Source organism: Mugil cephalus, chromosome 2, assembly GCF_022458985.1.
Source record: "Mugil cephalus isolate CIBA_MC_2020 chromosome 2, CIBA_Mcephalus_1.1, whole genome shotgun sequence".
Taxonomy (NCBI): domain Eukaryota; kingdom Metazoa; phylum Chordata; class Actinopteri; order Mugiliformes; family Mugilidae; genus Mugil; species Mugil cephalus.
The window spans coordinates 29,197,643-29,225,169 of NC_061771.1; the positions used below are offsets into that span (position 1 = coordinate 29,197,643).

General features: G+C 44.5%; 1 protein-coding gene and 1 long non-coding RNA gene across 2 annotated transcripts in view; one reads left to right on the forward strand and one right to left on the reverse strand.

Annotated features, from left to right (window-relative positions):
• The window catches only part of LOC125001655 (metal transporter CNNM4-like), a 35,940-nt gene extending 8,823 nt beyond the window's left edge, over window positions 1-27,117 (forward strand). The window contains exons 2-10 of the mRNA XM_047577252.1: window positions 16,679-16,822; window positions 16,924-17,064; window positions 17,194-17,363; window positions 17,661-17,751; window positions 18,446-18,591; window positions 18,728-19,052; window positions 20,296-20,400; window positions 21,918-22,022; window positions 23,899-27,117. Coding sequence (XP_047433208.1) covers window positions 16,679-16,822; window positions 16,924-17,064; window positions 17,194-17,363; window positions 17,661-17,751; window positions 18,446-18,591; window positions 18,728-19,052; window positions 20,296-20,400; window positions 21,918-22,022; window positions 23,899-23,978 — 1,307 coding nt within the window. The 3' untranslated portion in view covers window positions 23,979-27,117. The remainder of the gene's footprint in view (window positions 1-16,678; window positions 16,823-16,923; window positions 17,065-17,193; window positions 17,364-17,660; window positions 17,752-18,445; window positions 18,592-18,727; window positions 19,053-20,295; window positions 20,401-21,917; window positions 22,023-23,898) is intronic.
• LOC125002675 lies at window positions 10,679-11,950 on the reverse strand. The gene is made up of 7 exons (XR_007111809.1): window positions 11,891-11,950; window positions 11,760-11,807; window positions 11,581-11,628; window positions 11,382-11,492; window positions 11,190-11,309; window positions 11,015-11,095; window positions 10,679-10,924 (listed from the first exon to the last, which is right to left on the reverse strand). It is a non-coding gene; the product is annotated as an uncharacterized LOC125002675 (long non-coding RNA).
• Window positions 27,118-27,527: the final 410 nt, after the last annotated feature.

Sequence of the window (27,527 nt, forward strand, 5' to 3'; positions counted from 1 at the left end):
GTGTTTCACCTGTTGGCACTTTACGCTCTGATCGTCGATGCATTGTCCCATTACGTTCAAGATCGGCCGAGCGATGATATCTTACAAGTGCTGCAAACATTGCATGTTATTATACATCGGAAATTCACAGCCGCTGTTCTCATCCAAACCTGGAAAATGTTGAAATAATAATAATAATAATGATTTCATTTATGCCTTTTGTTAATAAACTATAAAGTCGAAAACAGTAAAGAGGTCTCGTCATTCTTTAACGTACGAGGGTGAAAGATGGAGAAAAAGGAAGAACGCCTGATGAAAAAGCTATATTATACACCTTCACATCCGGGAAGTTTTGGAGGGGTAGAACGGCTTCAGAGAGCTGTACAGGACGAAGGCGGGGCTAAAGTAAAAATTGATCGAGTAAAAGATTTTTTATCGAAGCAGGATGCCTACACTTTACACAAACCGGCCAGGATACATTTTGCTAGAAACAGAGTATTTGTATCACGGCCCCTGAACCAGTTTCAAGCGGATCTATGTGATATGCAAGCTTTAACAGAGTTCAATGATGGGTATAAGTATTTATTAACGGTCATCGATATTTTTTCAAAGAAGGCATACGCTAGAGCACTGAAGACAAAAACGGGAAGTGAAGTGAGCAGGGCTTTTGCCTCGGTGTTAAAGGAGAGCAAAGTGCCTGAAAAGTTACAGACGGACGCGGGTAAAGAATTCTATAACAAGACTTTTAATGCTCTGATGAAGAAGCACGGTATTACTCACTTCTCCACCGCTAGCGACCTCAAAGCTTGCGTCGTCGAGCGGTTCAACCGTACGCTAAAGACTAGAATGTGGCGATACTTTACGGCCAGAAACACGCGTCGATATGTAGATGTTTTGCAGGATCTGCTTAAAAGTTATAACGAGAGCTATCATACGAGTATAAAAATGAAACCGAACGACGTCACAGCTGAGAACTCTCCTGCGGTATTTCAAAACTTGTACGGTAAATTTCCTCTTCGTCACAAAAACACGTGGAAAATTAATTTAAAAGAGGGTGATGTAGTGAGGATTTCCAAGCTGAGGGGTGTGTTTGACAAAAAGTATGAGCAGAGTTACACGGACGAGCTTTTCACCGTATCAGAATGTATTCCCCGCCTTCCACCGGTGTACAAAATAAAAGATTATGATGGGGAACCTATCGACGGAACCTTTTATGAGGCCGAACTACAAAAAGTAACCGTCACCGAGGATAAACCGTACCAAGTGGAAGCCGTTCTGGATGAGCGCACTAGTCGTGGTAGAAAACAGGTTCTGGTGCGTTGGAAAAACTGGCCTGAGAAATTTAATAGCTGGGTAGCCGCAGGTCAGCTGATTGATGTATAAAGTCATTGCTCGTGACAGTCTCCGTATCACAAACAGTCATGGACGCGAGAACAGAAGAGGGTTTTTACGTGACTTTACCCTCTAACGCCAGTCTCAATGTGTTTACTGAAAACACTATAGCCAGCTACCGAGTGGATTTAGCACAACATCTCCACCTGGAGGGCCCATGGCAGGTGGCACTGACGGAAATTTCCTATCCACACACGTGGTATAATACTCCTAAAGACAACTCTTTCTTTCATTGGATTGACGCGTGGGAACATGGCGCCCCGGAGGCGACTGAAACCCGTTATCGAATTGGACGAGAAAAGATTTACCCTGCACGTCAAACGTTTTGAAAGCGGATATTATGATGACAAAGAGCAGATCATGAAACAGATAAACGCCTGTATGAGGGAAATTAGCAGCGATGTTACTCTACTATATCACGAGTGTAAACATAAGTTTCAGTGGCTAGGTAGCGGCCGTTATAGACTACGTTTTTTCCCTCCCATGGCCTATATGTTAGGATTAAAACCCGGTGAGTGGTTCACGAGCGGGTTACTCAGACAGTCTCCTCAGACCGCTGATATAAAAGCGGGGTTTTATCATATGTTCTGTTATAGCGACGTGGTTCAGCATCAGGCGGTGGGCGACGCTTATGCCCCGCTCTTAAGAACGGTTCAAATTGAGGGTAAATTTGGAGATGTTATTTCACACACCTTCAGCCCCGCCTATTACTTACCGGTAGCAAAAAGACATATTGAAAACATCAGCGTCGAGCTCAAGACCGATCAGAACCGGCCGGTAGATTTCAAGTTCGGGAAAGTGGTTGCGACGTTACATTTTAAACCGTGTAAAACAGTGAGCTGAAAATGATGGTGGTGGAGCCTCACCCTGATCTTTATCGATTTGTAAGTTATTATGAAGATCAAGTGGGAAGTGGCCTGCCAGGATTTCATGGAGCCCCCATGATGTACGGTAGGGGGCTGGGATCCATATTTTCAAAACTATTTAGGTTTGTGACGCCGATGGTTAAAAAAGGTTTTACCATTGCAAAACCTCATCTTCAAAACGCCGCTAAGAACATAGCATCTGACGTGGTCAGCAGGGTTGTTCGGCGCGTGAGAGGTTCAGAGGAAGAGAACCAAGAAGGATCAGGACTTATGCTTCTCGCTCGACGAGCCGGGAAGAGACCCCCGGGCGTCGCGTAGCAGCTCATAAAAAGCGCAAGTCAACCGCTAATAGTAATTCAGTGCAGAGAAGAAGGTCCAGAGGAAGGAAGGCCGAAGATATTTTCTCCTGAAAATGGCTCTATTACATCACAAATCACCAGAATGCAGCATGACGGAACTGGACTTATTTGCTGCTCCGGTGACGCAGATGTCTATCGAGCAGAGTCAGTATACAGAGATTTCCCCTTTATCGGCTCTCACGGACACCGGTCCCATAGAATTTTTCATCCCGGGAGATGGAGAGAAATATCTGGATCTAGCCAACACTCTGCTATTCCTGCGTCTACAAATTACTAACGAGGATGGGACAAACTTGGCACAGGACGCTCGTGTGGGCCTGATCAACTATCCCCTCAACACCATTTTCTCACAGGTCGACGTGACCCTGGGAGATAGATTAATCTCTCAGTCCAGCGCTACACACCCCTACAGAGCTTTGATAGAGCTTTTATTGAACTACAGTCATGAAACACTTGCTAGTCAGTGTTCAGCCGGTCTGTTTTATAAAGACACAGCCGGATTTATGGATTCAACCGTGGTGGCGGCTGACGGTCCGAATCGGGGTCTGGTTAAAAGAGCTCAGTTTAGTGCTGCCTCGAGCGAGTTTCACGTGATGGGCCCCCTGCACGGGGACATCTTCTTTAGCGAGAGACTTCTTTTGAACAGCGTCGACTTGCGGATTAAACTAACTCGGGCGAGTGACGCTTTCTGTCTGATGAGTCAGGCCAACGCCAACTTCCGCCTCAAAATACTGGGAGCTTCTCTGTTTATGAAAAAAGTAACCGTGTCCCCCGCAGTGCGATTAGGTCATTCAGCGGCTCTGATGAAAGGCAACGCCCTCTACCCCATGTCGAGAATTAATGTGAAAACCTATTCCATTCCTCAAAACTCCAGACTATGCAATCAGGAGAACCTGTTTCTGGGTGTCATGCCTAAATACGTTGTTCTGGGGATGGTGAACCATCACGCTTTCACGGGAAGAAGAGATCTCTCGCCTTTCAACTTTACTCACAATGACGTGGAGTACTTGGCTCTGTGTCATAACGGTCGACAAGTACCGGCCAAAGCTTTCCAGCCCCAATTTAACAACGGCATTTCCGTGAGAGAATATTATAACATGTTTACTGCCACTGGGAGACATTTGAAAGATTTACCTCTGACCATCGACCGCGAAGATTTCGAAAGAGGATATACTTTATTTGTTTTCAACCTGAGCCCCGACGAAGATGTGGCGGCTCTTTCCCCAGTATCCAGCGGGAGTTTGAGGCTGGAAATGAGATTTCGAGTCCCCTTACCTCACACTCTGACCCTGGTTGTCTACGCCTGCTACGACTCCATTCTGGAGATCAATTCAAAACGCCAGGTGCTGGTGGATTATTATTGAAACAATGAATTCTACTGAGCTGGAAACACTCCTGAGCGGACTACTGGGTAACGTATTCCGTGGTGTCTGGGCTTCGGATGAATTACCCTCCCTACAACCCTCGCTGCCCGCATACTATATCGTGAACACCCACCCTCGTCATCTGCCAGGAGAGCACTGGCTAGCGCTCACTGTGGAAAAACATGGAAAGGCCACATTCTTTGACTCTTTCGGACTCTGAATTTGAATATTATCCTACAAGCATCCTGCGTTTCCTGGAACGTCAACGTGGAATAAAACAGATCCTGCATCACAATCGTCAGCTCCAGCATGAATTATCGGATGTCTGTGGTCAGCACTGTGCATATTATTTGTGTCTGAGAGGAAGCGGCCTATCGTACGCCGACGTGCTATCTCACTATAAAGACGATCCTGTCCGCAACGATGCCATGGTATCTGAATTTGTTAAAAAATATCAAAAATGTCTAGCATACCCCTGCGGCGGGAATTCTAACCAGCTAGCCTGTTCTCTGCAAATGTTTAAAGATTGTTACCGTTTGTGAAAGGAAAAAGTCTGCAACGTTGAACGGATTCAATAAAGCTTTATTATTATTCAATGACTGATTTACAGAGTCTTTATTGTCGTACAATTATCGCAATCATTTATTTATTTTTTGGTGATCTTAAGGAGAGAAATCCGTCCACTCCATAGTCGGACGTTTTTTCTTTTTTCTCCCCCTCATTCGATGAACAGAGGGGGACTCTGCAACAGCAACAGCAGCAGCAGCGTGCGTCTGCAGGGGGCCAGAGTTTTTGAGTCTCCTGAACTGCTCACGGGCCTGGGGGTTAGTCACAGAGCTCTCGGGAATATTGAGCTCTGACAGAGTACTTAGAAATTCTATCCATCCTTCCGGTGGCTGATCATTCACTTTCTTATAGGAAGAGGTCAGATGTTTTACCAGATCAAGCATATGAGAGCCTCTCACGGCTTTACCCCTGTAGATAAATTCACCTCTCGGCGTCCAGCTACTGGGGCTCTTGGATAGTTTTTTCATCACATACTCTGCGTTTTTTCGACTGCGTGTCGGAAGACTTTTTAAAACATCTTCCTCCTCCCCACTTCCTGACCTTTCACCTCTGCGTTCTCTGCCTGATGTACCTCTTCTTGCGGTAGACTCAGAGTTATGGGTTGAAGTTCATTCTCCCCTTGTCTGCTGAGGCTGAGATAGCGTTGGAGCAAAGCGTTGTACTTTTTAATTTTTTCATAAGGATTTAAACCTCTCTCCTCTAATATCTCACGCATCTTTACATCCAAATCTTGCTGGGCTGTTTGCCTGATGGTGCTACCTGTAGCAGCCGTGGGTTGACTCAGGCGGTTTAACTGATGCGGGGACACCAAAAACATTTTCTGCGTCGTCTTCAGAGCCATGGGAGTAGGAGGGAGGATTATCGTCTAGCGAGTCCTCCTATTAATTCCCCGATAATAGGAATGGCCGCTGTAAGCAGAGGGAAAAGGAAGCCTCCTGTTTGTAACACCCTGCGTTTACTCTTCACGCTGGCTTTCTTATCGGCAATGAGTCTGATATTTTTCTTATATCTTTTTAACTTCTGATATTGTTGCGGTGAAAGGGGTATATTCCCCTTCAAAAGATTCAGCGCGATCTCACACAACGTCTGGAGAAGATCTGGGGAGCACCCCCTTAATATATCCTTCCGTCTCTTTGGTGTGGCCTTGGCCAGAACTTTAAGCAAGGGTGCGTTTCTTTTCAGACGAGCGCTGGTCATGATTCTTTCTGAATGTACACAACAGGCCACTCATAGGGTAGTAGCCCCGTTCTCAGTCTGAACCTGTCTGGACAACGGTGAGTTAAATCCAGTAATAAATAGGAGTGCGGTTGACTAGTGGCATCTTCGAGGCTTTCTAAAAAATATTTTTTTCTGGAGGGAAACATCTGTTGAGCTAGTATATTCATCTGCAGTTTGTCTCTGGGATTTTTGAACAGCACCAGATAATTGGTGTTTAGACCGATGGTTCGACTGAATTTCCCTTGATGAAACACATTCTGAGTGAGCATTATGACGCTCATATTTCGGTGATGCCGGTATTGGGTAAAAATCCTTACCACCTCTGGGTGATCAGACGCTTGAAAGATGACATCATCCAAAATAACCAAGTGTGTTTGGTCGGCTGGAAAAAGAGACTCATCTTCAAAAGAATCCGGTAATCCTTTAATAAATCTTATCTTTTTATTTTTCTTTTGCAGTTCAGTATACAAAGGTTGAAAAGAAGTATAAATCCATACAATATTATTAGGTACATCATTCATGACATGTTCACAGTTTTCCAGAACATTTTTTACAAAAACAGTTTTTCCACATCCACTCGGACCCACCACCAGACACGAAAAAGGAAGCTGCAATCTGGGGTCAAACTCAATCTCTTCTCCTAGAGAGTGTGACATTTTCTGATTAATAACCAAAGGGTTCGGTTCGCCCGCCAGCTAAAAGACGCCTTTTGTCATACACCACCCTGAACCTCTTTTGGAATGAAGAATTTTTCAGGGTGAAGCCTTTTTTATCTCGCACGATGTTCTGCTGAGGCACTGTAATGACGGCGTCGCTGAGAGGATTCTCAATGTAACCCTCTACCAACTGTTTAATACTGTTGAAGTTAATTTCTTCACCACTCTGACGGTTCAGTGTGATACCCTTCACGCGCAGTGACACTTTACCCCCTCTGGTCTGATATGCATAACTTTTAGGACCTGCTGCTGCAAACTCTTGAATGTAGTCCCCGCCCAGCTCGTCCGTCAGCTGCCCCAGGTAGTTACCTGTGGGAAGAGGCATCTCCCCCTCTCTGACGACATAAATCAAGCTGTCAGTGTCATAGTACAGAATCCTTTCGGGATCATGTACCATCTCCATATACCTGTAAAGAGTCAGTCGAGCATAGGATGTGGTAAACGCTGCGATAAAGATGTTATTGCTTTTCCCGGGAGGGAGGATGTACCCGTTACCGTACTGCCACTGCACCATAGCCACCTCATCATTCAGAAAGCCAAAATACTTTACATCGTACTGCTCTGAAAACAGAAACTTGAAAAACTCTTCAGGTTTTCTGACGAGGGTGGTCTGACCTAAGTTGGTTCTCTGGGCAAACTTTCCCCAAAAGCTGTTGAGACAAAGTTTGGCAATCTGTCTTTTTGCAGGATTAGGTGCGATTTTACTGGGGTCTAATTCAATACCTTGGTTGGCTGCGTAGTCTCTGATGTAATTTTCTCTGCTAGCCTCATCCGATGCTTCAGGGGGGAAACCAGAAGCCTCCTGTTTACCCTTCAGAAAGGTGTTGATGTAGCCCCTAAAAATGGAGTCACTCTTTGCTTGAAATGCCAGACTTCTGTTATCTGGGCTACACGGTATCCACTGTCTAGGGCTTTCGTGAATTCAGGCGTCGTCCAGGTACCGGATAGAGCTCTTTCTCCGTCACTATGCATGCACGAACCGGCTTGATGGTTGATCTCAGCGCACACGCGGCAGAGAGTAAACACCAGTTTACCTCGCTCAGTTTTATGCGGTAGAACAGGTAGAAATAGCTTCCGAGGGGGATACACGACAGCTTTAATCAGGCCGAAGTACTCACGCGGATCTTTAAAACCCTGACGGATAATTTCGGGGTGGCCAAGGGGGTAGTGAAAGTGCGCGTTAACGTACGGATACAAGGATGTAACATCGACGTAACGAACCTGCTCTGTGTCACTTGTCGTGTACCTCAGACGGATGGGACAAGTTCTACCTCCAAACAGCGCATCGCGAGGTTTTAAGGGCTGCGGTGCACTATACTGAAGGAGGAACTGTTTCACTCCGTCATGAGATTTTTTCATTCGGATCCAGTCATGCTCCCATATGAACTGTACCGAGACGTGTAGCTCCGATCGCAGGGTCAGCAGCTTGGCCTGCCAGGCTGAGTGGAGCTGCTCAAAGGGAGTCTGCAACAAACGATTCACTTCAGTAGGCGAGTAACACTTTGGACAGCCGTGAAAAAAACACCCGAGAAACTCCCATGCTTTTTTAACACCGTCAGTCTCTGCATAGCCGTCCACAAAGTATTTCCCCAGTTTTTTCTCTCCTCCGTTCAGAGCGTGTCGAATAGCGACGTTTTCGTTCTGCGAGACCCACTCTAACCACTGGATGCCAGAGTCGGAGTAGTTTTTGAATTGCCGGTTGTAGTTATCGGCGGGCGGTAGAGCCAGAGTGTTTGGAGGGAGGAAATTTGTCTTAAAGACTTTCATGCAGGCGGAAGCGATTGTAATGCACGTAAAGGGGTCAACGCGTGTCTCTCGAATGAATTCTTCGCGAAACTTTAAGCATGATGCTGCCAGGATTTCAGTATCGAGATTGCAGTAAAGCACCGCCTCTTTTTTGAAATCAAATGTACAGCCAGCTTTGGTGGCGTACCAGGCATTGAACTTTTTCAGCGTGTCCGAAGGCATCCTGTCTACGCCGTAAGTGTCTGGGGGAGGGTAAGGGCCTACATAATTTAAGTGAGCCTCTGAACTGAAAAGGTGGGGGAAGAAACCTTTGCTTAGTTCCTGGTCGCGTGGAGCATTCACAGCATCGAGGCCCATGGCTGCGGGCATATCTGCTAGGCGCATGGTTAAAAAGGAAAGCGAGTCAATGTATGTTTGACGGAACGCCTCATCCACCATCTGCAACACCTTGCTGCCCTGCATGATTATACGGGGTGCCATACCTTGCTGAATTATATGATTGAGAAGCAGGTAACTGTCGAAACCCTTAGCGTTGTGAGCTATGAAGATGCAGCCTCTGTATTTCTGTTTTCTGAAGTGTTTAAAGAAGCTAGCTGTGCAACTCATGCCCCAGGAACCCCACTTCTTTCCAAGCATAGACTGTGTACTGATGTAAAATGGGATGTGTCTGCCTGTTCCATCTACAAATGTTTTCAAAATCATAAAACACTATGCGGTTCGAATAATCAGTCTCGACCTTCAAAGGAGTCATGTAACACAGATGATCCTCGCCCGGGTCCTTTACGGAACAGACCGGACATGTCTTAGCTCGACATTTGTGCTGGGTGCTGCCGCTGATGGCTGAGTAATACACCACTTTGCAGGTATTGCACTTTTTAATTGTACCGCAGTTGCTGGCGGCTGTACCGGCGGTGGGGCGGTGACGAGGTATTTTATGTTTTAAATAACACGTGTCGGATCGACACGTCATATTACAATCGGGGCAATTAATCAGTTTAGTCTCGGTTTTTGTGCAGTCTGAGGTGAAGCATACAGAACAACGGCCCGGGCACTGATGCTGCCATAAGTTAGTAAAACCTGTGTGGCAGTAACCGCAGACGTACCGTGCACCTAGAAATGTTTTCAGGTTGGTGATACCATAGTAATGGTTCTGATGGAGGAAGAGATAGAGGGTTTTAGGATGCATTCCTTCAGATGTTTGGAATTTAGACAGGGCCCGCTCACCGTCTGCTCTGAAGAAGACGACGATTTTGCAATCTAAAGCCTGTTCAAATTTGATAATATCATTAAAAGTCACAGGCGTGTCGTCCGCTAACCCCGCATGATTCTGTAGCACTTTAGCGTGCTCAGTGGCCTGACGCGTGGTTAATTCACGGTTTAAAAGCTGAGCGAGGTTAATGGCAAAGCAGAGCTGGTTGCCAGGATTGATGACAATGTTCAGGCAATGGGCTTTTTTCCTGCAGATTTCATCGTCAAAAATGGTTTGCAGTTTTCTTTTAACACCCCCTCTAGGACTACGTACCACCTGCACAAGTAACTCCATCTCATCTTCCGGCATAATGGCCATGTTTGATTGCACAAGGCGGTCGAGAGCCTCTTGAACATGGTTTAGAGGTAGACTGCCGTTGTGTGTGACTATGACAGAGGCGCTGTTTGATCTTTCCCCCCTTAATTCTAGTTGCAGCACATCCCCTGTCTGGCATAGGATACAGCCCGTTCAACCGCTGCTTGGAGAGTCTCCATCACATTAAGATAAAACTCTGCGTAATTACTCACAGGATTGGGAAAGTTGAAATTTAGCATCTGTCTTATTTCAATGTTATTAAACCTATCTCTGGAGACCCTCCCGGGGGATTCAGGATTTTGACCCGCACCCCTCTGAGCGGCTGGTGTTGTAGGTGGGAAGTACGAGGACGGACCGGGTAACGGATCGTTTACGGGTAAAAGGTTAGACGGACCAGGCACGGAATCTTCGGTTGGACGAACAGAGGGAACCTGCGTCGGCCGAGGTAATGGTACATTAGACGGACAAACGACGCGGGGTTGGGAGGGAGGAGGTAAGAGCTCCGGGAGTGGAGGACTGGACAAAGCTTCTCTTAAACGTTGAAGGGCTACATCGATACTTTCCAAATTTTGAATATCAGAAGGTTCGTGGCGAGCCTGAGGCTCGTTTGAAATCTCTAAAGGCTGTAATTCAAGCGGCGGAGGTAAAAGCTCGGGGGATGGAGGACTGGACGGAGCTTCTCTTAAACGCTGAAGGGCTACATCGATACTTTCCAAATTCTGTAAATCCGAAGGTTCGTGGCGAGCCTGAGGCTCGTTTGAAATCTCTAATTGTTGTTGTATTTCAACCAGTGGAGGTAAAGTTTGCGGGTGAGGGATATCGCTTAACACTTCAACCATAGACTGTAAAGATAACAGAGCTGACTGCGAGACCGAAGACTGTAAAGATAACAGAGCTGACTGCGAGACCGAAGACTGTAAAGATAACAGAGCTGACTGCGAGACCGAATTTTCCCCTTGATCATTCATCATTACAACACACACGACTCTACCTAGTCAACGCTGAAGTCAATTCACAAACAGAAGTCAGTATTTTCCAAAAAGTTTTCACAACCTTCCCTCTCGATAGACCCGACGTCCTGAAGCTGATCTCCTCGTATTCCTCCTGCCGCTTCTTCTAGTGGAATGCTTCAGTTTGGGGTATGGCCTGGAGTCTACAGAATAGATAAAGAAGTATTTATTTTATTTAGCTGATTAGCTATTATTTATTTTAAGTTTGTATAAAATTTGTATTTTATTCTTACCGTCAGTCACGGCTTTCCCTGGCGCTTCTGGTATGCTAATTTCGGATCCAGATGGTCCTCCGTCAGTGTCAGCTTCTTTAGCTATCAGAATCATGTTAAAATATCACAATGAGTGACATGGCTTACTTATAATCATTTAGTTTCTTAAAAAAATAAAATAAATAATAATTCTTACTGTTAGCCGGTTGTCTGCCTTGCTTTTCTGGCGTGTCGGGTATGACGAGTAGCGGGTAGACACCGTCTTCGCTGGTACAAGTAGTCTTGTCCACCTTGTGAGCGGGTTCTGGTCTGCACTCTACAAAATGGAGAGAGACGGGTTTAGATTTATTTTACTTATTTATTTAAAATTTATACTTCTTCTTCTTACCGTTAGTCGGAGGTGTCTCGGGCCTGTCTGTTGTATGAATTTCAGATAGAGATAGAAGTCCACTCTCGTTCCCGTAATCCAAAACGCTGTCTAGTATTGCTTCGTCACCTGCTAAAGTATAATACAAGTCAATAGAATCTATCACATACATTCTGGGATACACAGTCAAAGGATAGCGGAAGAGTGTTAGTGCTTCTACCTTCAAACAGTCCGCTCCCTGGCCAGATTACGGTCTGAGAAGGATATACTATAACCAGAAAACAATTTATTATTATAATACTTTAGTGAAACACACACACACACATATAAATATATTCACACATGCAGTTTTGTTTTTGTTTTTTGTTTTTTTTTTTTTGTTAAAGGAAAGTAACTAACCATTCTGAACTGATACAGATGCGGTGGATGGGACTACTTCAGGGGTGCCTACAAAAAAAAAAAATTCAAGAGTAATTCTTGTAAATTTCTGTAAAATGTATAGCTTCATTTGAATGAAATAACTGCCTTACATAAGATGCCCTGGCTGTCCTCATCATATGCACGGCAAAAGAAGGCCGCTTTCTCAGTGTCTGGAAGAAAGGCCCTGTGTTATCCTTATACCGTAACAATGAAACATGTATAAAATCATGTAAGTCTTAAAATGTTACATACAAGAATCCATTTTTGATGCTTTCACGAAAAGATATCTTTATTCTGAAAAACAGGTTCGGAAAAACTATGTTAGGTGTAGTAAAAGGAATCACCCGCTAATAAAGGTACAGAGATTACTTACCCTCCCCAGAAAAAAGATAATTAGCTTCTTTGGAGACTCTCAGGCAGGACTGATGTGATGTCTTCAGCGGCAGGCCGTGATGAAATGCGCGTATGACATCGACTGACCAGCGGTATTATACGCGACACCGCTGTTTCACCTAACAAAATACTTTCACATACCCCCCGACTTTCTACCTCGGGGGGTCTTGAAACCGCTGTTTCAGGTAATAAAAATACTTTCACATACCCCCAACTTTCTACCTCGGGGGTCTTGACACCGCTGTGTTTACCTGATCAAAATACTTGCACATAATCCCCGACTTCCTACCTCGGGGTTCGTGACACCGCTTTTTCACCTAATAAAAAGATTCTCGCATAATCCCCGACTTCCTACCTCGGGGTCGTGGCACCGCTGTTTCAGGTAATAAAAATGCTTTCACATACCCCCCGACTTCCTACCTCGGGGGTCGTGACCCCGCTGACTCATCTTAAAAAAGATTCTCACACAGACCCCGACTTCCTACCCCCAAGGAAAGTGAAATGCCACAACATCCAATCAACGTTGGTTACGCCCACCTTGAAAGTTGCTGACGCCTACTTCCTCAGTCACGCCCACCTTGAAAGTTGGTGACGCACACTTCCTCAGTCACGCCCACTTCCTCAGTCACGCCCACTTCCTCAGTCACGCCCACTTGATCGGTCACGCCCACTTTGATCCATCAAATTCATTCGATTAAAAAGTGACAGATGGTGTTTTTCTTTCTTTTTCACACCCCATTTGAGCCCTCTAGAGGACAAGCAGTTACAGAAAATGAATAAATGTAGAAAATCAAGATGGTAAACAAACATGTGTTTTTTTAGGCCATTAGAACATTCACATTACCACCTCAGGCAACATTAGGCCACTTCTTTTTCTTCTTCTTCTTCTTCTTCTTGGTACCTAATAAAGCAGTTGGCGTTCATGCAGGGTTGGACCTTGCAGACCACATTTGACCTGAGAATGTTTCCTTGATCGTCTCTGATTGGCTGAATGAAAACCACATGCTTCTAAACCTCACCGAAAGGCACTGAGATGCGATTTAAATTGTGTGCGGAAGTTACCAAATATGGTTCCTTGCCCTTATGGAGGGTTGACAGTGGCCTCTTCAGGTCACGTCAGAGGTCAGTATTAGTGCTAGACGCCTTGGTAATTTCCTCGGTTGTTTTGAGGTAACCTGAAGATTCGAAGCTCACATTCTTGTGACCGGTATCAAAATATGGACATGCCTCTCATTCATCGACTGTATTTACTACGGATAAACCCATCATGACGTCACCCGTTAGATTTTGAATCTCGACAAATGAAGCCCAAAGTGGGCGGAGCCTGCGGCCGCCATGTTGGATGAGCTTTAGTCCGCCCACACTCGGATACTCTAAACCTCCCCCAAGTGCCAAGTCTCAAATCTGGTTAGCGTAGCAGATTTGATTCCATAAGATTGTCAGTTTGAATCCTTTCTTCAACCACAACAGGCACATAAACACCTCAAACTGCCCCAAAATAAGCTCGCGAAGGATTAATAAAAGGCTAAATAAATCAGTGCAGGGCCTTTAAATGGAACACGTCCACTTGTGATTACGACACAGAATGTCGCCACTAGCTACTGAAGCTAATCATTTCGAAAACTAACAGCAGGGCAAACTAATGTCGTGGCAAAATTCTGCATCGTCCTCACACGTATTTTAAAATGACAGATTCTAAATTACCCTGACCCCGTTCGCCGCTCCGTGATTCATGGGCGTAGCTGCTGAGACACTTAAATGGACCTGGGCCGTCATTAATCACCACCATATAAATTAAACCCGCATTTTTCCTGACAAGTCACATGTCTGCATTTAAAATGGTTCATTGTACGTGTGTCAGGGACCGACAGCAGCAGGAAGTATAGAGTCAGACACAAACACGTGAATTTTGATTAATAGCAATAATGAATACGGAGGAGAAGCGTTCTATGTACCGAGTGTTTCTGGCTCCTGCATGTGTGTTGCTTTAATGTTTTTTTTTTTGTTTTTTTTGCCGACCGCGCACAAGCCCCTTGGAGACACATTTGATGGTCAGCACATTCCAGCAGCAGCACGAATCACAAAGTGGGACAGTGCGACTTCCAAATTCAGTTCACCCTGTTCAATAATGTAGTTTGAACGTGTGTGCAGCAGAGAAACTCAGTTAACCTTCATGCAGGGTGGAGGCACCGCCACATCAACCAGAGATAAGATTCTCTTTATTCTCGTTTTTAACTCTTTGGATGAGCATGCAGTAAGAGTATCACCGATCAGCCACAACATTAGGACCACTGACAGGAGGAGTAATAGCAGTGACGCCCCTCGATGGCAGCGGGATGCAACCTGACACAGACACAAAACCAGTTTAGGAACAATTGAAAAAACACAAAGAACAGCACAAGGTGTTGACCTGGCCTCCAAATTCACTAGATCCCAAACTGATCAAGTGTCTGTGGGATGATCCACAGAGGATCTTCAACCCAGAGGATCCAAAGGCCCTCGACTCACAACACTATGTAGCCAGAAACCACTGGACGCCCTCCGAAGGCCCGTGTCCGTTCTCTGATGAGTCACAAGGAAGGAAGCTGGTCATAATGTCTGGATATTTGGTAACTGTTTTCCGAAACTTGTCTGTGTAATGATGCAGTTGAAAAAAAACAAAAAAAAAAACAGTGGCGTCTTTGAGTCACGAACACCAGAAACAATGAGAACGAGGAGAAAAATCATAGTTAAACGTCTTAAATGTGCTTTAAGCTCCTTCGAAAAGACCCACACGAGCCTCCCCCTCCCTCTCCCTGTGTGTGTGTGTGTGTGTGTGTGTGTGTGTGCCTGACCTATTTAGCTGAATGCCACCCTGCCAGAATCGTGTGAGTTTGCGGATGTTTGTGCATTGTGTGTGTGTGTGCGTGTGTGAGGTAGTATTTGGCAGGCAGAGGGTGTAGGAGCAAGAAGAGAATCTCTGCAGGAAAGTTGATTTGGGGCCAGGCTGCCTGAGGAGGAGCTGCAAACAAGGATCCACTCTGTTTACCATCGGTGTGTGTGTGTGTGTGTGTGTGTGTGTGTGTGTACGTGTGCGCGCGCACGACTGTGTGCATTCATGCGTGTCCTTTTGTTCACGTGAACTCATGTTCTGAAAGTAGAGCTGTGACTTCGGCGGCGTCCCGTTAGCCGCTAGGACGCATGTTGAGATCAGAGCAAACAGTTTTTCTTCCTGTTATTTCATTTTTGTTTTCCTTCCCATCATGAATTGAACAAATCTGACTTAAGACGCCGCCGGCTCCTCTGCAAAAGCTGCTCCTGAATTAATCTTTGGAAACGCCTCCAGATTTTAGGGTGATTTTAGGTTTCTTGTAAAACAGATGCTCGTCATCATCATCAACAACAAGAAAAACACTAGACTCCGGATGTGACTGCTTTCACGTGATGGATTGCGTTTGTGCATCCTCTTGTATTTAATCCTGGCTGGTTTCCACCCACTCCATTCAGCTCCTTCTCCTGAGCATCAGGTCCACTCCCACTCAGTGCGAGTCACGCGTTCAAAGCTCAAATCTATCGTTTTTGAGGTGTTGCATGAATTACAGAAAAATGAGAGTAAATTGGATCTGAGGCCGAGGAGTCTGAGACGTCACTAAAACGTGTTAAACTGAATCATGTCAATAATCAACTCGCGCAGTTTATGGTGAAGTACTGAAATGACGTTTCGGCCTCTCTAAAAGCCCCTGTTCACTTATTCATACATCTTCCACTGTCCCACCTCTACAGATAACTAAACCAACAAGTAAAGGTTGGTCTTATTGTGACTTGTTACAGTGTGTATCAGTGATGGCTGCGTTCTATCCACAAGGGGAAATTATAAATAATAATAATAATAATAATGGATTGGATTTATATAGCGCTTTTCAACGCACAGAATGGTTCCCAAAGCACTTTTACAGAAGCCATTATTCATTCATACACACATGGTGGTAAGCTACACTTGTAGCCACAGCTGCCCTGGGGCAGACTGACAGAAGCGTGGCTGCCAATGTGCGCCAAACGGCCCCTCCGACCACCACCACATTCACACGGGGCAAGGAGGGTAAGTTGTCTTGCCCAAGGACACTACGACCGTAACTGGGACAGAGCGGGATTCGAACCGCCATCCCTCTGATCATTGGACGACCCGCTCTACCACCTGAGCCACTGTAGCTTAGTCGCACATAAGAAAAACACTCGTGGAAAAAGACAGTCAATAAATAAATACACGTAAAATACGTACTGGATTAGGTTGTATGACGGGTGAAATTGCTTCGTGAGGTGTTGATGGTGGAAAGCCTTTCTCATTCTTGCTTCATTTGCAGAATTCTGGGCATTTACTTTCTGCCTGTTCATGCACAAGAATGACATTCAAAACTTTTGAAATGTAAATGCATGAAGTGAAAAGTGAAAATGCAGGCATAGAAAGTCATAAACATTGCCTTGAAGGGACGATGACGTGACTTTTGACCGTTGAACCGTCCATGCAGGGAAGTCCCACCTCGCCATCGTGCAGCGCGTGAACAACGAGGGTGAGGGCGACCCTTTCTACGAGGTGATGGGCATCGTCACCCTCGAGGACGTCATAGAGGAAATCATCAAGTCGGAGATCCTGGATGAGACGGACCTCTACAGTATGTGTGCGGCGGTGCTCTGACAGGATTTAAAAAGGGCGGTTTGATTTGATCTCATTCTTTTTTTTAATTTTTATTTTTTTTACTTGTGTGCATCTCAGCTGACAATCGTACGAAGCGCCGGGTTTCTCACCACGAGCGGAAGCAGCAGGACTTCTCCATCTTCAAACTGTCGGAGAACGAGATGAAAGTGAAGATTTCTCCGCAGCTCCTCCTGGCGACGCACCGCTTCCTCTCCACAGGTAGTCAGCGTCTGTCGCTTTCTCTTCTTTCCACATCAAAGGCGGAAGTGCATTAATCAGGGCTTAACATGAAAAGCCTGGTTTTCACATTTGTTTTTTGTTTTTTTCTTCTCCTCCCTCCTCCTTCAGAGGTGGAGCCCTTCAAACCAGCTCACATCTCTGAGAAGATCTTGCTGAGGCTGATCAAACATCCCAGCGTGGTCCAGGAACTGAAGTTTGATGAGAAGAACAAGAGGGCGTCGCAGCACTTCCTCTTCCAACGCAACAAGCCGGTGGACTATTTCATCCTGGTGCTGCAGGTAGCTGCCAGTAATTTGCCAGTAATTAACCAGTAATTAGCAAGTAATTAGCCAGTAATTAGACAGTTATTAACCAGTAATTAGCCAGTAATTAGCCAGTTATTAACCAGTTATTAGCAGTTGTTAACCAGTAATTAGCCAGTAATTAGCCAGTTATTAACCTGTAATTAGCCAGTAATTAGCCAGTTATTAACCAGTTATTAACCAGTAATTAGCCACAGCTATGATGTCAACATGGAACATCTAGTTAAAACTATTTTTTCCACTGATGGAAGTTGTGTTTTTTTTAATTTTCAGGGTCGAGTTGAGGTGGAATTCGGTAAGGAGGCGCTGAAGTTTGAGAATGGAGCGTTTTCTTATTTTGGAGTACCTGCCATCATGCCAACAGGTACAACTGCTGCTTTACCCTCAGTTAAACTGCTCCTGGTTTAGGATTTCACCCTAAAATGAAAAATGTTATCTTAATTTATTATCTGCAGCCATGCCAGCATTTACAGACCACAATATAAAAGCCAACCTCCCATCCTCTTCATATCTAAGTTCAGATTTAACGTGAATAAATTCGTTCTTGAAGAAGAAGAAGCAGAAAAGGAACTCATTCCCTTGGATGCAGCAATTCACCATTTACATTGTGCTTTTTAAATACATTGTCTGCAGATATTAACAAATCAGATTAACCAAAAAATCTTATTCATACGTCACTGTTGGTGAGTGAAGAACATAGACTGTATATAAATATGGACTACGCGTCCCCACTTCCTTGCATTGACCAAACTGATGCTATTTTCTTGGGGATCTTGTGCCTTTGGAGCCAGAGTCTGATCTGTACGGTCCAAAGGTGGATCCACATGGAGCCATAATATCTATCAAGTTCACCCACATTTTTGTTAAATTAATACAGCGCTCTGCTCTACCTCCACCAGTTACAGGAAATGTTGGATTATACACTGCACTGATTTAATAATCCCCGACTTTCACGGTCCCACAGTATTTTAATTTGAGAATTATTTTTGAGCTTAAAGATCTGGAAGTATCGATACTCAGTATCGCTCCACACATCACTACTTCTGACTTTCTTGCAGTCCACAGATCCCCCTCTCGCAGCAGTGGTTTGGACCACTCAGAGTCTATGCTGTACGGAGGAAGCATGAGCCAGCTGAACGGAGGGGGGAACGTCTACCTACCGGACTACTCTGTCAGACAGCTCACACACCTGCAGATCATTAAGGTAACACCTGAAAACGCCATTAACTGACCGTGAAAACTGAAGTTCTCAGTTGCTCTTCTGTTTTGCCTGGGTGCATGCAGATAGATCCATTTTCCCACGGCATGGATTAACACAAGAGTCTTCTTCCCCTTGTCAGATCACCCGGAGCCACTACCAGAACGCAGTGACGGCCACCAGGATGGACACCTCCCCTCAGACTCCCGACGCTGACACTCGTCTGACAGAAGGCAACAGCCCGACCCCGGAGCCTCCGGCCACGGACCACGCAGCCACTCTGATGCCTCCGGAGCACACCACCACCACCACCACCACCACCACCACAAACACAACCGCCACCACCACCACCACGCTCATGCCCCCGCCCCGAGGGCCCAGCCGACCCAGTTCGGCCCGAGCTCGAGGGCAGCAGTCCAGCGTCCCGCCCAGCACCTCGCTGCTGAACGAGAGGAACCGGATAGTCCGTAAGTATGAGTCACAGGCTGACAGCTCAGACTGATGTATGTTATAATTAGACATTAATCAGACATTTATCAGAAGCAGGCAAACAAATCTGATCAGATGATTCAGAAACTCGACAGCCAGTTTGTAGAGTGATAAGAAAACTGACAAACTGAATATCAGTGGCATGATGGGATGATGTGTGGGTTTGTGAGCTGAGAGACGGCTTCATGAGAGTCAGTCTGAGCTTTGCAAATGATTCAGTTTTAGGGTTTTAGAGTAAAAGAAAAAAAAAAAGCTAAAACTTAGATGCAGTGGAAGTTTGAGTTTAGTGAGTCTTTGCTTTGGTTGGTTAAACACATCCAACTGTTGATTTAAACAACCGTTAAACTTAAAGCTTCCATTGGGAAAGTTTGTCTCCCCCTACTGGCAATGAGAACAATTACACAAATACTGTCAATGTGCACATGATGTATAACTACAGCGTTTAGTCCCTTCTCTTCTTTAAAATCATTAGCTGTGTTTCCATTAGAGGTTCTTCTCAAAATAACAGCGATATTTCTGAAAATACAAAAAGGTATGATTGCTCTTTGTACGTGTTTCCAATGAAAGGTGTTTTATGAATGGGCTGTAACTCTGTGTCTTCACTTTGAGGAAACTGACTTCAAATGAAGTGGTCACATGACCCCCTGTGTCATCTCTGACGGGGGAAATACGAAAAAAGTGTTTCCATTGCACTTTTGCGGCAATTTTATATATCAATACGTCTGAAAAAACACCTCATGAGAGCGTAAAAATGTTTTAGCTTTAGATATTTGAGAGGTTTTTTGAAATGTAGACGTTTCCATTACCAGTTTTTTTATTTCTAGGGGTAATGGAAACACGGCAATTGCTGATTGGTTTAAAATCTACATCGTCACAGGTGTTACAGCATGTGAATGTCACAGCTGGCATCAGATTTAGAACAACGCTGCAGAATACAGAAGCATTTGCTTGGCACTCATTTGTTTTATAAGTGTGTGAACTCGTTTTGTAAGGGTTTGATTTTATGGTGAATTGATTTTCAATATATGAATAAATGTAAACAGTTTTTTTGGGGCCTCCACAATCTTCCAAAATTTGAGAAATGGTTCCCACAGTCCAAATATATAGGATATCTGAAAATATGAGAAAATATTTACGATGAATTTGTTGCCTAATAATTTATCATCTCAAATGTATCACGTGTATTTATGATGTGTGCGTGTATGTGTTTGTGGGCTGCAGGGAGTAAGTCAGACGGCCAGAAGAGTCCCAGTGATTCAGTGTTTCTGAGGATGGATGAGATCCCGTACATCAGGGAGGACAGATCTGAGACTGACGCTCACTCTGGTTCGTAACTTCATCTAAATCCTGCTTTCAGATAAGAAGATAACGACATGACGATGACAATGTGGTAAATACTGTGACTAAAAACAGAATATTCCATTTAATAAATATATTGTTGTTCTTACATAAACTAACTCATTCCTCAATTCAGGTGCAGAAATTTAACATGTTGTCTAAGAATGTGTTTCCATGTAAAGTCCCAAGAACTTCTCTAATTAACCTAAAGACTCATTTATCATATAGCCTGACTACACAACAATAACAACAACCTATTCCACTCCCATCCAGTAGGTGGCAGTAATGCAGAAAACTCTATGTTCACAACAATGCCATATAATGTATTTGACAAGTGATTTACAAGTGTAACAAAACTGTCTCTGGAAGTTATTATGGAATCTGATCATGAGAAAAAAAAAAAGTGAAGCAGTCCTCCAATCCCCACTGTGCCACACCCCCCTAAAGCCGTGGTTCTCAACTGGTCTGACTTCAAGAGCCACCATCACCCCTCAGTGACGAACCGCGACCCAAAGCAAAGGAAATGTTCAACTTCTCAAATTAATTTGAGATTATATATTATTATTTTAACAGACTCAGTTGGTGCTTTCATGCAAAATACATGAAATCCAAATCATATGATCTGTGCTGCGAATGTGTTTCACCCATTGACTGTATTTACTGTGGACAAACCCAGTGGATTCTGAACCTTAAAAATGACGCCTGAAGTGGGCGGAGCCTGTAGTCGCCATGTTGGATGAGCTTTACTCCACCCGCACTGAAATATTCCAAATATGGACATGAGGGTTCATGTCGGGTGTTGAGACCCGCCTACCCAACTCCCTGCTACCTGCTAGCTCAGGCTACCACCTGTACCTCAAAGCACCCTTAATTATGCAGAATTTTAAACCTTAATAAAAAATAAACGAGAAAAAAAATCACCCCCTGTATAGTTGTCATGAATAGCGAAATAAACCAATAAGACCATAATAGTAAACATGGCTGTAAACATGTTTAATAATGATGTAAAGTTGGGCTTTTTAACATGCGGGTCTATGGGGATTTGCTCGTTTTGGAGCCTCAAGTGGCCACTTGATGAACTGCACTTTCGCAATGATAAATCAGGACATGATGTAAACAGAAGTAAACAACCATTGCGTATCTTCTTCTATGGTGTTAAAAGGCGTATGTCACCTACTGCCAGCGACTGTGAATCCATGACACTGTTGATTTAAAAAAAAAAAAAAAAAAAACATTTTAAAGGCCTGTGACCCACCAGGTCACAGAATCACTGTCCTGAAGTTCCTACTTTTAATTTTGAGATCTTCCAAATAGAGACTTTCTGGACTGAGGTTAAAATAATTTCCCTCAGAACTAAATTTAAACCCTGGTCCCTGCACTGGAAACGCACCGAGCACAAGGTCCTGGTCCCGAAGCGGAGTGGAAACACGTCTTAACAGAAACAAGAGCAGTTCATCACTGTCGGGTCATGAAAATCTCTCTCTCTCTCTCTCTCTCTCTCTCAGACATGGCCTCTGTTCCCATGGAAACGGACACGTCCCCTTTCATCAGTAGTCTGTCGCTGAGCGGTTCAGAGGACACACTGGGCAAGAAGCTGCTGCTCAAACTCAGTCAGTCGCACACACACACACACACACACACACACACACACACACACATTGCATTTAAAACTCAGCCACATAGCCTCCTACTTAAACATGCATTAGTGCTGTGGGTTTGCCTAGTTTGTATTCTCCTCATAGATTATGTAGCTTATGAACCAATTTTCCAGCCAGTCGCAGAAAAAACTATGACATAGTCCGAGCCATGTCTCAGTTTAACTTAAATTCAGTGAATTCAAAGTTGTTAGTTCATGATGCAACGTTTGGTTTGTATTTGCGACTTTATTGCTTCATCTTTCAAGCATTTTTAATTCTTCTTATTTAAGGAGAAGATGAAGCTGCAAAACAAAATCCATTTATTTATTTATTTATTGATTCATTTGAGTGAAAAGGGTCTTTGGTAAATAGTGTACGTCTGCTTTAAAATGACTAAAAAAACATCATTTCCACACAAGTCCTGAAAGTAGATAAAGAGAAAACCCCATTAAACTAATTAGCTAGAAATGTTATACTTGTGGACTTATTTATCCTAGAAAATGAATCATTTGTACATATCTGTACGTACCTAGACACACTGGTCTTTTAGTTTGATTCATACTACGCTCAGTTACAAAGCAATGATTATACATGTAATTATATCTACACACATGGCAGCTTGTAGTCATCACGACGTCACATCCTGTGGAGTCAAATAACTAAAACAAAGTTATCTAATAAAAAAAATGACATTTGAACATACGTCACCATTATATTAAATACCCAAATGACAGAAACCATCCTGGAAAAAAATGTATTTCATGTGTATTTTAGTGTTTTAGTTCCGACCAAGTCCCTCCCACTAACATGGAGGGGGCGGAGCTTATGACCTATACAGCAGCCAGACACCAGGGGGAGCTCTACTTGCTTTGGCTTCACTTTAGAGGAGCTATTCTATGTCCATCTTTATACGGTTTATTGGTGCCTTCCATTTACCTCCGGAGGTCGGAGGTCGGCACTGGGAATGACGTCACACCTGAGTTACAGAAGTCAGAAAGTAGACGGCTGCGTCCATGAAAGCTCTAGTTTTATCCAAATAGAACTTGGTGGAAACTTTGTGTGTTCAATATTTACATTTTTTTTAGTGAAGAATGAAATAATATATATATATTTAAAACTGATATAAAAATTATTATTTAAAAAAATATACATATAAACTAATATTATTGCTATAATGTAAAAAGTATGATAATGTAAAACTAAGTTTATGCTATTTAAGTTACACACATTGTAAGTGAACAGACAACTCAAAGGTTTTAGTTGCACAAGAAAAAATACACTGTTAATCACAGTTTGTCACAGTGATGTTTGGCTCTGTTTTGGTTTTACCAGGCTAAAGTTTTTAGCCGTTGTTAGCGTGACATGGACTTGTAGTTCCCATATAACACGTGAAAAACTTAAATTACACTGTGGCAGCATTTGAACGTACGTATGTGGACAAATCCCGTCTGTACGACTGATTTAATGCAACAAAAACGAATCAGAAGAGCTAATAAACGTTATATTACAGGAGCTTCTAATTACTGTTTACACACGGGGCGGCCATCTTGGTAACTAAGTCTAAGTTTTGACTCCCTGTGGGATGACTCCCTCCAGGAAATTATATTTCCAGAAGCTATAAACAAGAATTAGAAATAAGAAATAGAACAGGCAAATGTACAATAAACTCTTAACGGATTAAATTACAAATAACAAATATCAAGTTAAAACTAAACTTGGGGGAAGTGACGAGTCTACGACTTTCTGAGTAGAAAGTCCGACTTTTCCACAGCGCAGGTGTTCAGTGTCAGACGATCCAAGCGTAACAAAGCACGACCGTAACATGCAACGTCTCATTTTTTCCCCTCAGGCCACAAGAAGAGGAAAAAATCCCGCGAGGGCGACAAGACGCCGGAGGACATTTCAGAGCAGCCGCTGGTGAAAACCTAGCGACGCCGCGGAGTGGACACGGACACGGACACGGACGCTCCATCACCTGATGGTCCTTTAAGCTGTTTGTAAAAGACGACGTGGCTGCTGAACTGCAGCTCTCAGAGTTTTATCTGAAAACACTTCTCCACACGCCCACGTGGAGAACCGGGACACGTGGGTGGAAGACGCCGTTTTTATCTTAGGACAGAGGCGATCGCGCATTAACACAACCTCTCCAAGCTTCTTTCTCTCCGATGCTTTTCCTCCTTGGCTTTTCGATTCAGCTCGGCCGCACACGCACATTTTTCTGCGCTGACGTTTGCACATTTAAACGGACGGGATCTCTTCTCGGTGGAACCGAAGGGGACGACTCGCGGGAAAAACAGAGGGGAGACACCAAAGACGCTGCTGCTTTGTACACGCCGCTGCAGAGTGCACAGGGGGGGGAGCAGACGTGCGGCCATTTGCGTTGAGGTTTGTCGAGCTAAGCCTGTCGTAGTCTGCACCGTAACAGCGCTTCACTATTTTTTATGTCTGATGTTCAGGTGAGTTTCAGGTCGGTAGAGACTCTTTTCTTGTATCTAACATGTGAACACATTCATGTCCAGAGCCCTCACACACAATCACCACGTCTGGGATCAAACTGAGTTATTTATACGGTGGTTATGAGCCGAGTCGGAGTCTTTCAGCCTGATGAGGAGCCGTCCGCCTCCTGCTTTTGTGTTTCCGTGCTGAGGATCTAGAAACTACGGACCAGACGCGTTAAACGACTCATTTACACGTTCGCTGAGGTCGTCACCACTCGCGTGGTTTGACTCAGCGTTTAGCTCAGACGTTACACTGGGCGTTGGATATTATACTGTATATTAACGATGGATTTCAAGAATAAGTGGTGACGAACGCACGTACACACGATCAGCCACAAGATTAAAACCAGCGACGGGGGTCAGTGAATGACATTTAAAACGGTCTTTTGGCAGTTCAGGAAACTTTTGGACCTGACATTCATTAACTTAGACATGTAGCCCCCACCCACCTAAACCAGACCAGACCAGACCAGACACCCCCACCCCATAGCAGCGACGCTCCTGACACAGACACACAAAAACACTTTGGGAACAACTAAAATCAAGACTGCACAAGGCGTTGACCTGGCCTCCACATTCACTAGATCCCATAGCTTAGCTTAGCTTAGCTTAGCTTAGCCTAGCATGAAGTCAGGTGAACAGAGCACGCCCCGGCGCTAACGTCCGAGCTCGTAGCATCAAGCCAGAGGCCGGTTTGTCTGTGCTAACCTTTACTAACATGAGCGGTTTCCATCTTTGCATGTGACTCTTGGACATAGAGTTTAGATCCCAAAATGATCCTGTGTTTTTTTTTGTTTGTTTTTTTTTTGTGGCCGTGTGAACATCTCTGTAGATTCCTCAGAGGTTCCTCCGACGACCACATGACTCTGGTGTCAAAAAACAAAACAAAAGAGGCTGAAACAGCTGCTACTACGATACTTTTTTGTTTAACTTACTCAAGGCGTGCTGGTAAAATATTAGCTGGCTTTAATATGTATCCAGGAGTCTCTCATCTGCTTCCCCCCTGTATTGTTTGAATAGTATTTTACAGCTCATAAAATAATTCACATACCTGTTGCTGTCTTTGGTTGAGACGTGCGTCAGACTGCGGCTCAGATGTGAATGGTAAAAAACAAACAAACACACATTTGAGCTGAACATAGATTCAAGAAATCTCTTCCTGTTCCAGGAGCCGAGTCTTTTCTTAACGCAGAACCGTGTCTCTGTTCACTTACAGGGACATTTACTGACGCGCTATAATATCAGGCTGATTAATTCAGCCGCTTTTCAGGCTCCACTCGCTTATACACCAACATCTACGGAGCCGGTCACAGGCTGATTTCACATGGTCTCATTTTAATTTATGTTTTTAATCAGATTTCTAGAAAATAAATAAATAACTGAGTTAATCTGCACAGAGTTTGAGTTGGAGAACGGAGTCGCTGAATGTTTCCCGCAACGTGTTTGCACATGTTGTTCGCCTCTCGGCTGCATGTGGAGCTGAACGTGATGCTGAAGGTTATTTCTGAGGCTGCGGCGTCGTGTGAATGTAAATCGGGTCTTTGCCCGACAAAGTACGAGACTGTTCAGTTTAACAGGACGAAACGATGTGGACACAGCTGCATTTGGTTTTTTGCTCTTTTTGTTTTTTGTATATGAGAGCAGCGCTGAAACCTAACCGGACCCCTGATGTCCACCGGCGTGTGCAGGACGTCCAGACGCAGCAGAGACGTCCCTGTGCTCCAGGTGTCTCTGTCCGCAGGGCGCCGAGGGGACGGAGGGGGGACGGGGGGGGGGGGACGTACGGGCGCGGCTCCGTCTCTCTCCGAGTTTGCAGGATCAGATTTGTGCCTCTGCGGCAAAGCGGAGCGAGAGGAGGAGGAGGAGGAGGAAAGTAGGGATTCAGGGAAATAAAGGCACTTAGACGTCTTGAGTTTCATGTGTGATTGTAAAACTGAGACGAGGTTATTAAATAAAAGCCAGACAAAATGTAATTCCGTTTCCTCGCGTCATCGTCTGCATTGAGGAGCAGGGTTTGCTCGTGTTTGTCGTCATTGTTTTTGTTTTATGGGTTTATTAGAGAGAAGAGACGAGACGAGCTTCAGCTTTGAATCGGTGACAAACGCTGGTCGTCGACGGCCTTTTGCCATCGATCAGTCAGAGAACGAGAGGATGACAAAGTGGGAGGGGCCCTTTTTCAGCTCTGCCCATTGGCTGATGGAAGAGGCAGCCTCCCCCCCCCGTTCTCCCCCCGTTCTCCCTCCGTCCTTCCTGGGTGCAATACATCAAACCTGCTGAGTCACTTTGGTGCATCGGAGCACCGACCAATCAGCTCCGTCCTCTGAGGTCAAAGCAGACAGTGATGGATTCTGCTGCAGGACGGTGTCCGCTAGTTCAGTCTGTTTGTCTCTTCTTTTCTTTTTGTTTCGTTCTGCATCACCTCTGCTTCCAGGAGCCGGTAGAACGTCTGACACAAAGTCCCACGATGTAGTGAGCTTCAACACTCTACTGTCCTCATTTACGTTCACAGTCTGTTCGTAGGTTCATCTGAAAGACGAAGTATTTTAGTTGACGCTGACACTACTGAAAAACAATTAACATCTTTGGTGGCGTGAACCTTTAAACACAGGATCCACGACGCTGCTAAAAGATTAATTTATAACAAACAGCCAGTGGTGGAGGTTTGGATGATTGTTGCTCACTCACGTGTCCATCGTTTATTTTTGCACATTATCTAGAAAGGCTGCAGGTTCTTTGGGGGAAAAAGCTTTTCACCTGCAGCGAGATGCAGCCCGACACCGACAAACACAAAAACTAGATCCTAAACTGATCTAGAATCTGTGGGATGATCCACTAACAATACGGGGGAAACCTACGCAATATTAGGGAGGTGGTCATAATGTTATGCCTGATGCCTGATTTTGAGACTAAAACCTTTAATCATTTGAATGTGTTTTACTTTCACTTCTATCACTTTTACACCGAACTTTACTGCTGCGCT